This window comes from Drosophila suzukii, chromosome 3 (assembly GCF_043229965.1).
Source record: "Drosophila suzukii chromosome 3, CBGP_Dsuzu_IsoJpt1.0, whole genome shotgun sequence".
Taxonomy (NCBI): domain Eukaryota; kingdom Metazoa; phylum Arthropoda; class Insecta; order Diptera; family Drosophilidae; genus Drosophila; species Drosophila suzukii.
The window spans coordinates 62210047-62224791 of NC_092082.1; the positions used below are offsets into that span (position 1 = coordinate 62210047).

The window sequence follows — 14745 nt, forward strand, 5'->3', positions numbered from 1 at the left end:
GTCTAGTGATGTTGATCAAGAATATATAAACTTTATGGGGTAGGAAACGTTGCCTTCTGAATGAAATCATGCAAGGGTATAAAAATGTGTATATATAAGTAACATCGCATTATAATGGCATAATTTTTTGCAGCTTGAGGTTCGCCGTGGTTTCGGAAAGAATGTTTTTAGATATTTAGCTCAATAACAGGTCTACATTTACTCATACATATATGTGGCAGAGCTTTTAAGATTTTGCAGGAATCCTTAACAGCAAAGTCCCATCGTTTTTCTACAGTATTAAAAACGGACCATTTTAGTATATACACATGTGATTTGATTTCTCTGGCAGTCCGAGCACTTTATTACCCAGACACTTTGATAGAAAACACAATCCAATACAATCTGCATTTACAATTTTGACGTTAGTAGATATCCCCACTTCACCATCGACCGCTTTATTAGGCGGTGGGCAGGAAGGTGAGCTTCTCGTTGAGCTGCAGCTGGGTTTTGATAAGCTGGGAGAGCGTGATGACCAGCAGGAGGTTGCGCACGTTAGCGTTGAACATCTGTGTAAACTGCTCGTGGGTCATGTGCGGCACGGAGTGGATGAGGTCGAGCAGCTGGCGGCCGACGGCGTTGTCGGGGGTCACCTTGTGAGCGATCACATCGTCAACGTACTTAAGGATCAGGTCCAGCAGCGACTGCAGCTTCGTGGAAGCCTCAGAGATCTGGGCGAGGTCCAGCATGGGCGGCACCGTCTTGGGCCGATGGGCGGGTGACACTCCCACGGTCTTCTGCAGCAGCTTGAGTCCGAAGGTCTCCGGCTCGTAGCTGGTCAGCTCGACGGGAATGGGTGTGAACATGCAGCCGCTCTTGCCGCCAGGGACTCCCAGCTGTATGCAGACGTAGGCGCGCAGGCCCATGCGACCACCTTGGAGCGAAGTGTCCACAGTGAGATGCACGGGGTTGTTGCACTCGCGAGCGTAGTACTCGTGGATGACCGAGCTGTGGTTGGTCACGTCGTTGCCGGTGGCCCACCAGCCCACCACGCTCTCGTTGGAGTTAACCTTGCGGTTGAGGTCGTACATGTCCAGGGCGTAGCTCAGTTCCGCCTCCACCTGGTCGTCGTGTTCCTTGTGCGGGACACAGAAGCAGTTGGTCACCTCCACCACTCCCTTGTCAACGGAGCCGAGCAGCGTGCCGATGACGCGGTGCGAGTCCGCGTTCCTCCGCTCGAAGGCGTCCACCACCTGGAAGAGCACCACCGGGTGCACGCGAACGGTCAGGTTGAGGGCCGACATTGTAATTCCTGCTGGCAAAGATCTGCAAGGGAAATTTCCGCAAAAATTTCTATTCAGCCACGCTGCGCGAATGTTTTAGGGATGCAAGAAGGGGTCTATCGATAGTGGGGGTGGCGGGCGATAGTTTCTTGCATATCGAACGGGCGTTATCGATAGCGTACGGACTAATATATCGAGTGAAGACATAATTGGGTGTGTTCGTATATCGAATAGGCGCGAGTTTTAAAATTTATTATGATGCTTTTGGTTGTGCCCCGACTATTAGTTAACCAATTTAAAAACAAAGGAGTTATCTCTTGCTGGAAAGGCCGATCCACGTAGTACATTTCTTAAGCCAGTACTTGATGGCGTATTTCTGAGTCCGACGTCAACAAAAGTTCTTAGTTTGCCACTCACGTTTTAAATAACAAAAATTTTAAAAAAATATTTTACAATAAACAAAATTTTGGAAATTTGTGGTCTTGACAACGTATCACTGTTATGTATTTATATAATGTCTTTATTTAGTCGAATGTAAAATTGTTTTTCGTCTGAAAAGTTGATACCAGTTGAAGGGTCAAAGGTAATTATATCAAAAAAAATTATAGAGGTTTAGTTCTTTACATATAAACAATTTTTTATTAAATACGATTTTTACATAATGCACACTTAGCATAAATACGCTTGGTATTGTATTTGTATTTCTACTTGAGATTAGCCCTTCTAGAATTGGGCTTGATCGCTGGCATTCCATGCACTTTATTACGGTTACTTATCGCGTCAAGGCGGACGCGATACCACGCAATTAATGCCGGAACAGGTCCTACCACACTTCGCATTTTTGAACCGGATTCATGGGCGAACCCTCCGGACACTGGAAGTCCTTGGCGAAATCCTTCATATTGCTGAGCGATCCAAGGACGCGGAACTCGGATGGCGAGTGCACGCCGGTAGTAATACGCATCTTGAGAGATTCTAATGGAATTGAACAGATACGATTAAAATTTGGTATAAGCTATTAAGGCACTTCAAAAATTACCAATTTACCAAATAAGGGTTCTTATAACTGACTGATAACTTCTCATGTTTTTCTTACCTTTACGGTATTTAGCACACCAGGTCTGGCCGGCTGCCACCCAAAACATCTGCTCCGGGGTGTAGTCCAAGCCGGGAAGCTTTGGCTCCGGTCCGTGTTTCTCCACCCATCTTCGGTAGGCGATGTACGACTCCTTGACGCCACCGTTGTCGGCGATGTTCTCGCCCTGGGTGTTGATGCCATTCAACTGTGGAAGAAAGAAACTTTAGAACTTGTCTGCTCTTTTGAGGAGGATCTCTTACGTTCAGACCGGTGGCCCTCTCGGTGTAGTTGCCGTACTGCTCGATGATGCATTTCGCCTTGGCCAGGTAGGCCTTCTGGGTGTCCGGCTGCCACCAGTCCCGCAGATTGCCCTTCACATCAAACTGGCGACCCTGATCGTCGAAGCCGTGGGTAATCTCGTGGCCAATTACGTATCCGATAGCGCCAAAGTTCATGTACTTGGGACGTTGGGCGTTAAAGAAGTGTCCCTGCAGGATGCCGGCCGGGAATTCTAAAAAAAATGAGTACACCATTTACAATAGGTGGTATTGCCAGTAGCCGGAAAGTTCATTAATTACACAGTGTAATAACAAAAAATTACCAATGCTTAAGGATCTTGTACCGCAATTTCTGGCTGCTAGTTAGTCAAAACATTTGACACAATCGACTCTTTATCTTTCCATACCCGAATTTCAAATATTTTTAGGATTTTTTAATAGATACATATAAGCATAGACATACAGCTGCGGTCAAAATAATAGCTGTGCCACCTTTAATGGTTGGTTGTTGTAAATGGTAATAAACAGTATTTTTGAAAGGGTGCGGTACATTTAAGTAGAATCCTTGTCTAGGGTTTTTTATTTAATACTCCAATTGATATCTCTAGAGATCAATATTTTGATAGAGCCATAATTAAGGGGATCTGCCCACAGCCCAAAGCGTAACAGATAGAGTAGCCAAATATTTACCCAACATTTCATATTTGCCCATTAAGATTCAATATGTCCCACCAGTACCAAAATAAATAATTTAAAATGCCCCATAACTCCTAAACTGTTTATATTATAATTTAGTTTATGAAAACATGGAATCATACATACGTGGCAACATTTATGCCGAAAGGCATTGACGTTATGGTGTTCGCAGAACAATCTTGCGCTGCGTACGTAGTTAAGAAATCAAAATCTTAAATCTTATAGTTTTACACGGACAGGCGGACATGGCTAGATTGACTCGGCTGATCCTGATCAAGAAAATATATATTTTATGGGGTCGGAAACGCTTCCTTCTACCTGTTACATACTTTTCCAGAATACAATATACCCTTTTACTCTACAAGTAACGGATATAACCAGCAAGTACGGAACCAGCAGCGGATCCAATTCTATGCGAAGTATTATTAAAACACCAACGATTGGCTAAATCTAATAAAAATTGAATTAGTTTTTTGATATATTCTAAGCCCTGTTCAATTCCGCAGCTAAGTGAACTCGAAAACTATTTTGAAGATGTGCAAAAGGTTTCCCGATTGTTTGGAACCGGAAGTTGGAGCAACACATATAAAATACTTTCTGGCAAAAACTAATATTGGGAAAGACCCGATTATCGAGTTGGACTTACGAATACTGTTTTCCAGGGAGGAGTAGAAGGCGTTTACGATCGCCGGACGAGCGTGGCGAACCCAGTCCGTCTTGTTGACCGGCAGGCGCAGCTTGTTGAAGGAGTAGTCCGTGCCGAAGATGTTCATGCCCAGGAAGGACTCGAAGTACTTGGCGGGATCGATGTCCAGCTTGGCGTAGTACGCGGCCAGCTTCTCGTTGTCGAGCATCTCGTCCGGGTACCCGATGTGGGTGGCCATGCTGTGCAGCTTCTCCTTGGCCTCCTTCTTCGTCTTGGCGTCCATCCAGTTGACCTCGTCCAAGATATCGTTGAAGACGCTGCGGATGTCGTTGACCATCTCCAGGGCGTTGGCCTTCGAGTCCTTGTGGAAGTGCTTGCGGACGTAGAGCGATCCCACGGATATGCCGAGGCTGGGAGTCGATTTGATAACCGGTTGATTAGATGGCGCGTAGTGGCGGATTCGATTCAATGTGATGTCGGTTGTTGGAGATTGTTGAGGTGTGCAGTTATTAAAATGGTGGGTTGAAGAGTTGGCGTGAAAGTGAAACACAAAATGAACATGCGCATTAGGACAGAAGATTGGGATCTGATTTGATAGGATGGTGCGATTAAACAAAGTTTAGGGCTCGATCAAAGTGCACTTTCGCAATGATGATCACTTATCGAATGATGATTACCAATGTCCACCATTATCACAAGGAAATGGTAATGACCTCTTACCAAAAACCTACCACTTAGCCTAAAAATGCTTTCCTTTTATGATTATCAGTTTTTTACAAAAAATATTATGACTGATTCGCTGAAGATGGTGATTAAGTCGACTTCCCCGACTATCAGATACAGGTATTTAAGAAAGTCCAAACAAGAGTGTTCGGAACATGTTTTGGAGTCGGAATCCTTGCTTATAAGCAAACGGTTTCATTCAAAATTACTAGCACAAATATATACCGCAGAGAAATAGTAGAATTTATTATGGACAAATTTAAGAACTCGGGGAAAATTAAACCTACTGGGACCAAAAGTGGCGCGGAATATTTATGGTGCCCAGAAAAGTGCAGAACGGTGAAAGTAACTTGTAAATTGTTAAGGGCTTATGATTTTTATCCAACTACTTGAGTGCCCATGGGTATTACCAGTTTTAAATCGATTTAAATTATATGATAACTCGGTTTTTTAGCATGCGTGTGTTTCGTTTAGTGTGTCTTCTACTGTATGTGGGTGTTTTTTGTGTGCTGTGTTAATTGCTCTTTTTTCAAGACAACGTATAATGCATTTCTCTAAATAAGTACCTATCGAAATCTTCTTCGGATACCTCATCCATGCTGCAAATCACAAAGAAATCAAAAGAAGATACAGAAACAGGGCAGAGATACGTGACACGAAATTCGGGATACAGGCAACCCCCAATGACCTTGACCCTGGGGCGGGGCGGTGGTGACCCCCACTAACCTGCCGGTGGCGATGTCGACGCACTCCTTCCAGCGGGCCTCCTGCTCCTGGCGACCGGAGAGGGCGGTGGCGTACTGCAGCTGCCGCTTGCGGAACTCCTCGGTCAGGAATCCCACCGAGAACCCGTGGATGCGCCAGAACATGTAGTTGGCGATGACGCGCTTCGGCGTCTTGGCCAGCAGCTTGCCGAGGTCCTCGAAGAAACTGGGCACCGACAGGTTGATCATCTCGTCCTCGGCCACACTCAGTCCCTCCGGCAGCAGGGCGTTCATGTAGTCCACCCACTGCACGTAGGGGTAGGCGGCCTGCAACTGCGCGGGAGTCCTCAGGTTGTACAGCTCCGAGGAGTTGCGCCGCTTCTCGTTGGGCCAGGAGATCTGAGGTAGAAGATTGCGGATTAAACGTGGTCATTATCCTCATCATCAGCTACCCACATTGGCCAGGGCGATCTCAAACTCCAGCGACTTGAGCAGCTCCGTCTTGGCCAGTTCCTTGTTGGCCCCGAACAGCACGGAAATGTCCACCATATAGTCGTAGTAGGCCGACACCAGGGTCTCATTGAAGCCCTTCACCAAGTACTCGCGGCTGAGGGCCAGAGACGACTGGTCCAGCTGAAATTTGGGGAGATACGTTGTAAAGGACTCACACCTAGTGTAAGTAAGAAGCCTTGAGTACTCACATCTATAAGACGTTTGGTGCTGTTCTGCAGGTCCACTCCAATGGAGAAGTCGATGATGTAGTCCATGCTGAATCCGGCGGAGCGGAACTTCTTGACCTGCTCCTGCCACGTCCAGCTGTCGTCTGCGTTCCAGGAATCCCCCTTGATCAGCGGCCAGCCGCCCAACTTTTCGGCCACGCGAGTTATGGGCTCAGCGCCAAGGGTTTCGATGAGAGCTGGATGGGAAAATAGTCGATTACCAAAGTGACTCAATCAGATTTCTTAAGAACTGCCATTGACTAAATGAGTCGATGGTAGTGGAGCATATCTGGGAGTACTACCAATTGCATCACTCACTCTTGTTCATGCAGGCCTTGTAGAGCAGGTTGGGCAGTCGGAAGTGCTTCGGCTCCGACTCGGGGCGCTCCGCGGTGATGATGTCCTTGAGCTGCTCCTGCAGCTTGTCGGAGATCACCGAGAAGGTGCTGATAGAGACCTTGTCGTCGGGGATGTTCTCCTCCTCGAGGTAGGTGCCGCAGGCGAACTCGTAGAAGTTGTCGCACGGCTCCACCTCGGGCCGCATCTTCCGCAGCACGGTGGACGCCGTGTGGATGCACTCCTGGGTGAGGCACACGTCGCTGGAGTCGCCCGCCTTGCCCTTCGAGGCAGTGCTCACGGGCACCTTGTTGATGGTGGTGCTGTCCCCGTGCAGGGCAGTGGCCTGGGGATTCTCGGGGGGACTGGCCACCTGGAGGGCATAGGTCCACAGTCCGAACCCGACGGCGGTGGCAACGAAGAGGACTACGCTGACCACCAGCAGACCTCGTTCCAACTTGGTGCGACAGCGCCACCAGTTGGGGTGCCTGTAGAATTAATGAATGAGTATCGGTTAGTAGGGATTAAATCGAGTGATACAAGTTATAGGAAAGAGTTACTACTCTGCTCAGTTTCACCGCAGCTTTCCGTTTCACTGCACATTTTATATCCACACTACATTGCAAGGTTTGGTTTCAAGATAAGTTAAAACTCTATTTCTCTATGAAACGCTAAAATAAAAACCACCCCAAAATGGAATGCCTTTAATGGTCCAAAAATAAGATCTGAAACTCTAAAACTAGTATATTAAGGGGGATTTCTACCACCTTAACAAAATTTATATTTGATTCAAAAAACGTTATTTTCAATAAAGTGATCATCATGAAAGTAAGGGTATACAATTCCCAGTCATTAAAAATATTCCCGTTTATTTTAATTGGCCTTCAAGTGATTGATATTACATAAATTTGTCTAACAATAATTGAAATGTTGTGTGTGAATTAACATTTAAACACCGTCAATCCGCGATTGTATTGTGAAGATTAAAAACCGAAGATACCCTTCTTGTTCCACGGCATTGCTTAGACCCTAAACCTGCTGCATGGTGTATGTAATTGTTGGCCAACTTCCGAATTCCCCTCTTGCCCCAGGGGCAGTTGATTTGGCAGTTTATAGCCATAATTATTGTTGTTACTCCGCTGTTCAACTGGTTAAATTCGAAAAGTCATTTTGGCCGTCGAACTCGTTACGACATTGGGGTACTTGTGTTTGGTGTGTTTTGGGAGGGTTCCGCACACACGCCAACATCGAGCAGAACGCTTTTTGATGCCCACCCATTTCCGTGGTCAGGGTTTGAGTGTATCTCAGCGAAATCCAACAAGCGGCAGCGAAACGAAAATAGATTCACGAACAGTGATGGATTTTTGCACGCTTCAATTATTGTTGAAAGTGGTAACACAATAACACCAAAAAGTTATTACGCCGGATCAGGGGAAAGATGCGTTTAATGGGCGATCAAGTCACGGGCTGTTTGCGGCCGGTTAGGGAAAAGGTCATTCCGGCGAGCAGATCCACGGATTTCACACGGAGGCCGTAGATAAATGTTCATCCCGGCAAATGCGAGTCACCAGCTTTAAATCAATCATCCGGTTTAATGTAGCTGAACTTTTCCCTAATGCTAATGACACAAAATCGCAAGCACCAAAAACTTAAATGACTAGACAGGTCATGATTAATATCCGTGTTCTAGGGATTCTTGAAATAATTCATATTTATTTGGACGCGCACTTTGCTCAGCGGATATGACCCATCTTCAAGCATTGTTTTTTTCTAAGCATTTTAAAAATGGCACCCCTTATTTTTTCAGAGTTCTTATTTTAGACCTGAAGTGTATTACCGAGTATTGCTAAATCAATTGCACACCAGCAAATACTGTCAAGAATTTCGGCATTTCGTAAGATAAAGTAAAGTCGATCGGCAAACCAGTTCCGTAAGTGATTTAACCATTTTTTGGCCAGCGATTTATTGCATGGAATGACACGGAGTTTACAGAGTTGAACGACACTTCAAATCGGCCTCAATCGAAGTGCAGTGTTCTGGATTTCCTAGCACACACATGAGATAAACACAAAATGAACATGTCAACGATTCCTTGGTCATTCAAATATTGTTCTGTTGGAAGGAATTTCGACGGCCGGAAGTCAAGTTGTTGTTAACTAAAAATGTATATTATTATAGCAGTACTGGCATTTCCGACCTTTTTCACATCATTCACACCTTTAACTGAGGAATAACCTTAGGGAACTTTGAGCAATTCATCAAAAAGCTTAAAGGCAATGCTTTTCATGCTAAACTATAGTTCTGAGATGCCAAAATAAATAACAAAAACAGAACTAGGAGAGGAGATGCCCTATCTGTTACTCTTGACGTGGGAGTAAACACGAATTAACTTGATTGAATGCAGCGTACTAATTAGTAAGCTTGTAAGTTTTCAGCTGTTGCATAAACCCCGCAATCTCTGAGCTGCCAAATATGAGCTATGACTACTGATCGTTGCTCAGCACAATCCTAGCCAATTAAGTGAGTCTGGGACGGATCGTGCCTCTCCTTAGCCCGTTTTATCGCGGGCGGAGATCACGACCCTCGGAGTCCCGGAGATCCGCGAGATCCCGCCCCTTCTGACGCGCTGCCACCCCTGCCCATGGGTTCCGATTTCTATTCCGATTCGGATTATGGGGGTATGAGTCTCTCTCGGCTGTGAATACACAAGTGTTACCAACATTATGTAAGGCCGGGTGGTTTGGTGGTCGGAAGGAGGGGGATGGCACTGGGCCGTGTCAATAGGGCGGCCAGTTTGAAGCCCCGCTTTTGTCTGCGGACTGCGTTGCCCAATAAATGTGTCAAGTGCAGGCGGCGTGCCTCTGCCATTGACGTGGCGCCCATACGTCACCGCCTCCCTGGAAAAACAAATAGAAGCAGCATACTGGCCCCATATGCACACGTGAACCCGCACATGTGTGCGGAGCACCTGGGCTGTGAGTGGCGTTTGGCAACTTTTGCGTTTCGCATTTTATTGCCTGGCTCTTAATATGTTTTTGATAGTTTCGGTGTCCGTTGCTGTTGTTTTATTAAGATGTCAAGCCTTGATTGACAGCCACCTACTTAAAGTAGCATTACCTCCTTCCCCACCCAAAAACGCAAATTGGTTATGAGTCCGGGCATGTGTAACTCGTTACTTTCCACAGATGGTTTACAACTGTCCTCGCACAAAAGGCAGGCATTTCAGAAATGAAGAAATAATTGTTTGGTTGTGGGAATGTCCATTATCTTGTAATGGATTGCCTGTTTTGTACTGTCTTTAATGGATTTAACCACTTTCAATACTTGGACTACTTCTCTAAATAACTAATGTAAACAGTGGTTCTTCGAGGGGCGAATTCGGTTTTATCACCTCGGAAAACTGCTGCTCGATGAGTAATGATTCGGGGTGACTAGTTTTTCCCCCCAGGTGGACTAGGATGCATCATACTTGGTGGTACTGCTGCCCAAAGTTTAAAGTGTTCGATCAGTTTGCAGATTCCTCACGGCGACACGTGCAACTGGTTGCCTCATGCTCGCAGTAGGCAATCGTAGCTTTTGCTGGGTTTTTCGTAATGCCCAAACAAAGTGCTACGACAAATTGCCTTTCAAGTGTTAATTTGTGCCACAGACACAATTACCTAATACATTTTAATTTCGTTGAGCGAGAGATGCGATGGCGATGGCGATGACGACTAAGATTCAGGCGTTACTTGCCCGAATTGCTGCTGCGCGCTTTTAATTGCCCAACGAAAATTTCGAGCAGTCCGAGCTGTGCGATTCCTCATAACTGAGCCCCACTGTCCGCCTTTCAGCGCGCTCATTAAGGGGTCACGGACTGCAACTGAGATACATTTGGTAAGTGGATCTCGGCCGAGAACACTTTTGCCTCACTGCTGTAATCAGATCTTAAATCAGGTCTGATCGACGCAAGTGATCGGTAAACATAATAAATAGAAAGGCCGAACCAATCCAATATATTTGCATGTGGGTTTGAATTTTGATGATGAAATCGCATATACTAAAGTTTAAAAAATTAACTAGTTGGGCTGCATACACAGTCACTCTTTTTAAGACGTTTTAGTATGTTTCAGGGAATTAATTAATTACAGTGCAGTGGCAAAGCGCCAATAAATTTCAATAATCGCATTATCTGGTGGGCTTGAACTTGGCTGGCCTAAGTGGATTTGTTGCGGCACGGCGATGGATCTTGGCCAAGGCGACAGTCCCGGAGCAACAGCTGCAGCCTGCGACGACAAACCTTTGAAATCCACTTATTAGCAGGAAGAGGGCAATTTGCAGCAGGAAGAAGCCCGCGACAATGCAATTTGCCCAGTGCCGTGCCACTTAATTTTCTACCTTTAATGGGGCTGCGGGCAGGAAGGAAAGCGGAAAAGCGGAAAAACGCTAGGCGCCACAGCCAAAGCAAACAAATCGCAGGAGGGGATGCCCGCTGAATGGAGCAGGAACGCAAGGAGAGATGGGGTTACACTGGAGGGCAGGTGATTCAATTGGCCGTGTGTATACACTGGCAAGGCCGTGGTTGCCAGATGTCGCAAGGGTGTCGCCAACATTGCCAATGGAAATGGCGCCTTGCATGCCAAGCAAAATGGAAATTTTCACAAAACAAAATTGTATTGGCAACTGATATCGACAATGGGCCCAAGTTCATTTATTAATATGCATTAAGCGTTACGACTGTCGGCGAAATTATAAACTCGCAATTCGACCTCAAGTATTGACTTATCAATAACGAAATTAAACTCATTTTAATGCAAATACGCAAAGAAATAAATACCAGCAGCTCGATAATATTAACTGTATTATGTATTATGTGGCAGCGAACTCCTCATTACTACCTGACTTGCAGCACGTTCCCAGGTTTCGTTAACCCCCCAAAGCCAACGAACAATTACGACCAATTTCCTTAAGAACTCAAAGTACTTCTGAGTTGCGACGATCAATCATCAGCCTGACAAGTTCGCAAATTATTTTGATTTTATTATGTGCCAAATGAGTAATAAGCCGCTTACAGCAATCAAAGCCCAAAGAACGAGAACGCGAAAGGAAGAAATGCGAATAAAATACCGGACTATTACGTGAGCTACACGCTCCAAAATCTTCCCGAATTGCCCAGAACTCTTACCTGAATTACTGCTGCCGTTGGCCTGGTTTTTAAGACTCACGTGCCCTTCATGAGGAAGCCAAAAGAGTTACTCCGATAGCAGGCCAGGCACTCCCACTCGAACGATAAATTACTGGGGTTGACTAAGAAACAACTGTCAAATATTATGACTCCGAGTTTGTTTCAAGAATGGAATTGCGGAAGAGATCAGGATAAGTTTATTGCCAAAACGTGTGGGATCGCACCGAAGAAACAAGTTTTGAGGGTTGAAATAAGTCAGAGTGAACCTTTCTATAAGGGATTGAGCTTGCTCTTCAAAGGATCCCAAGATTTTCGTTTTAAATTCTATGTTTCTGATAGAATCTGGAAGATATTTCGAAGAGCGAACGCAAAACAACAAAAACCAAAATGTCACTTCTTTTTAAATAACTAATAAATAACTTATATGAAAGTATAGAGTCTGTAACATAATTTACCATTAAATATCTTCAAAGTTTAAAGTCGAGGTTAGGTGGTCTGCTTCTAACGAGAATTCGACTCTCGAAAATTAGAACAAACCTGCGATATCGCTCCCGCTTTCTCCAAAAGATTTGGATGAGTGGCCAATCGAAACCCAATCAGAGAGAAAGTGGTTACCAATCGTGTTTAGAATCCAAGTGAAGCGCGTGAAGCCCAAACTCCGGTGATTTTGTTCCCAGAAACAGCTCGATGGTATGATCGCGGGATTTATCTTTTGCGCAACCTACGAGTTTTCTTGGCAACAAGAGAGGGGAAAGGTCAGTTGAAGCCGGAGGGGCGGGGGTATCTGCAAGCCGCAGAAGTTACCTTCAGCGGTGCATGGAAAACGAAAACGAAAAGCCAAGAAAACGCAACCGCATGGCCAAGAAAACTGTGCTGACCATAATTGGAGTTGCACTAAGGTCTGCGTGCATTTAATTATGCAATTTGAGCAAATAGCTGGCCAGCCATAAAAACTTCAGGCCGAGCCCAACTGGAGAATCAACTATTCATACTTCGAAAGCGCTTCGTTCTCGTTCGATTCGAGAGTCTGCCCCAAAAACCATATGAAACTATGACAAAATAAAGGTATTCGCTATTAGTCAAATAGAAAAACCGGATAGCTGTTTCCATCAAAGGTGTGACTTTGTTTTGTATTCCTCCTTGTTTTGGGGATACAAGACATTTTATTGTTGTTTTGCCCAAATTCGAAGCCACATTAGTTATAGGACTGGGAAAGATATTCATATACGTCTGGTCAGGCCACGAAACATTAAAAGAAAGGGCAACAACTGGGGTTACGCAATGCTGACCCACAAAATTCGCATAAACAAAGTTTATTTGACTACACCTCAATCGAATAAAAATAATAAAGAGAAATAAGTTTTTGTTTACCCTCTAAATATGAGGAGAAACGTGATCGGCCCCAAATGTATACAGCTGATACGTTGAATCGGTGTGTTTATCGCTTTCGATAATCCCAAGATTTTGGCCGAGAGCAAACATTTTAATTAACTTGTAAACAATGCCAGCAGGGCTGAGTCAATCCTGAGATTTGTAGAATCTCTTATCTTTGGCAAATATTTCTGTTTGCGTCTGAAGCACAGAAATTGAACAAACTCAGTGCCATTGGCAAAACAATAGTTTAACTTTTAGGGTAACCTCATAACAATTGCTAGCATTATACAATAAGTTTCCATCTCCAAAGAACAATGAGCTGTGGGCAGTGGGAACCGGTACTTAGACATGTAGGTACCTTAAATATTTCCGGCTACGCGTCCCTGTGCAAAACACCTAATGACGGGGCATACCACAGCAATAATAAAATAGGAAACACGATGAAAGTTTTCTCGGGTCCATCCCACAAATTGAAACGATCATGCGATTGCATTCATTTGCAGGGACACGCACAATCGATCATTAAAAGTGTCATTGCAAATCCGTTGTTAGAAATCGTAAATTAAAGCGCGTTCCCCACTAATTAGTCTCTCAGGCTCGAATCGGAGCTTTCAAAGACTTGGTTGACTGAACTCGATTAACACCGATCCCACTCAAAAGTGAACCCCACCTGAAACTCGTTTTCACATATCCATCGATGCACCCAAAGATGTCAGGCGAAGGCAGCCGAAGATTTGCCGGGAGCTGAATGTAGTTTTGTGTTTGTCATTGCCACTCCACAGACAACAACATTGTCATTTTGAAACTCATGTATTCTTCAAACTGAATATTCATGGGCACTTTTCGATCCAGCAAAAAGGCCAAATCTAAGACGCTGCCCTTTGATTTCAAAGTTTCTTTCTGCCTGTCCGATTTGGTGGACCAGGTTCCAATGATAAGCTGAAGACCCCGAAACGTGTTTTCAATAATCATCATGCGCAGCTTTCTTTTTACACATAACCAGCTCGGATTTGTGGCTGAAACCGAGTGGTAGGACGGATAGTGAAACCGCCTGTGCAATTCCACTTGGGTTGGGGATCGAGTGTTCAGGAAAAGCAGGAATCGAAATATTTCGAGGGGTTGCCGTACTTACTTTATGACTGTCTGCATGTCGGGCGCTTCGGTTCGGTTTTTGTGGGTGCAATAGGGTTTACTGCAATCGGGTTTTACTGCGCGGCAAGTCTGCGTCTTTTCTGATTTCGGATTTTTATAGTTAACGAGAGGTTGCTAAGCTGTTAAAGAGAATAATTGCATTTAGTAAACACTCGACGCAAACTCAAGACCCAAATCAAACACTGTCGAAAGATTACAGAACTGGGCACTCTTTCATTGGGATTTTTATGGTTTGTTGTCTTTGGTTTGTTCAACTGTTTAGCAAGCAACTAATTTACACAGCGCTCCAGCTCCGGCCGCACAGAAATTCAAAAACAAACTGCCACAAACCGTTGGCTACTCCGGAGATAAGAGCGAGCTGGAACCGCGGTGAACTTAACTCGGCAGCGAACAACTTACAACAACACTCAAACAACGTAAGCGTCAGCCAACGTAAGCCACCGTAAGCTGTCGGTAAAAAAGGGAGACAGCCTCAGCGTAAGCGTCGGTAAAAAAGGGAGATGCAAGATCTGCTCTCTGCTCTCCGAAAGAGAAATTCACCACAGCGCTCGACTGAGCGCTCCGTCGCTCCACCGCACTCCTAAATAAAAACGAAAGTAAACATTGCCGAATT

The 14745-nt window shown here is 45.0% G+C and overlaps 2 protein-coding genes across 3 annotated transcripts; both read right to left on the minus strand.

Moving 5' to 3' along the window:
• Window positions 1–314: 314 nt before the first annotated feature.
• eIF3f1 (eukaryotic translation initiation factor 3 subunit f1) lies at window positions 315–1382 on the minus strand. Its single transcript, XM_017079771.4, has one exon. It carries the CDS (start codon window positions 1281–1283, stop codon window positions 441–443), a length of 843 nt encoding a protein of 280 aa, XP_016935260.1. The 5' UTR covers window positions 1284–1382; the 3' UTR covers window positions 315–440.
• A 491-nt stretch (window positions 1383–1873) lies between these two features.
• Nep2 (Neprilysin 2) lies at window positions 1874–14434 on the minus strand. Of its 2 annotated transcripts, XM_070995588.1 has the most exons (10): window positions 14113–14434; window positions 6425–6930; window positions 6089–6303; window positions 5844–6020; window positions 5410–5786; window positions 5250–5282; window positions 3961–4370; window positions 2601–2851; window positions 2359–2545; window positions 1874–2237 (listed from the first exon to the last, which is right to left on the minus strand). In XM_070995588.1, the coding sequence occupies exons 1-10, from the start codon at window positions 14127–14129 to the stop codon at window positions 2086–2088; spliced, it is 2325 nt and encodes a 774-aa protein (XP_070851689.1). In that variant the 5' UTR covers window positions 14130–14434; the 3' UTR covers window positions 1874–2085. The 2 variants fall into 2 exon arrangements, with proteins under 2 accessions (XP_070851689.1, XP_036674935.2); XM_036819040.3 differs by lacking the exon at window positions 5250–5282 and having other exon boundaries at window positions 14113–14433.
• Between the last annotated feature and the right edge of the window lie 311 nt (window positions 14435–14745).

What these genes read in the sequence shown, in the direction of transcription:
- eIF3f1 (XM_017079771.4), bottom strand. Translation starts at nt 1,283, where the DNA reads ATGTCGGCCCTCAACCTGACCGTTCGCGTGCACCCGGTGGTGCTCTTC.
- Nep2 (XM_070995588.1), bottom strand. An exon ending in CAAGGCCTGCATGAACAAGA is followed by an intron (nt 6,304 to 6,424) that starts GTGAGTGATGCA and finishes TTTCCCATCCAG; the next exon opens with CTCTCATCGAAACCCTTGGC. An exon ending in GTCGACATCGCCACCGGCAG is followed by an intron (nt 5,283 to 5,409) that starts GTTAGTGGGGGT and finishes TGTGATTTGCAG; the next exon opens with CATGGATGAGGTATCCGAAG.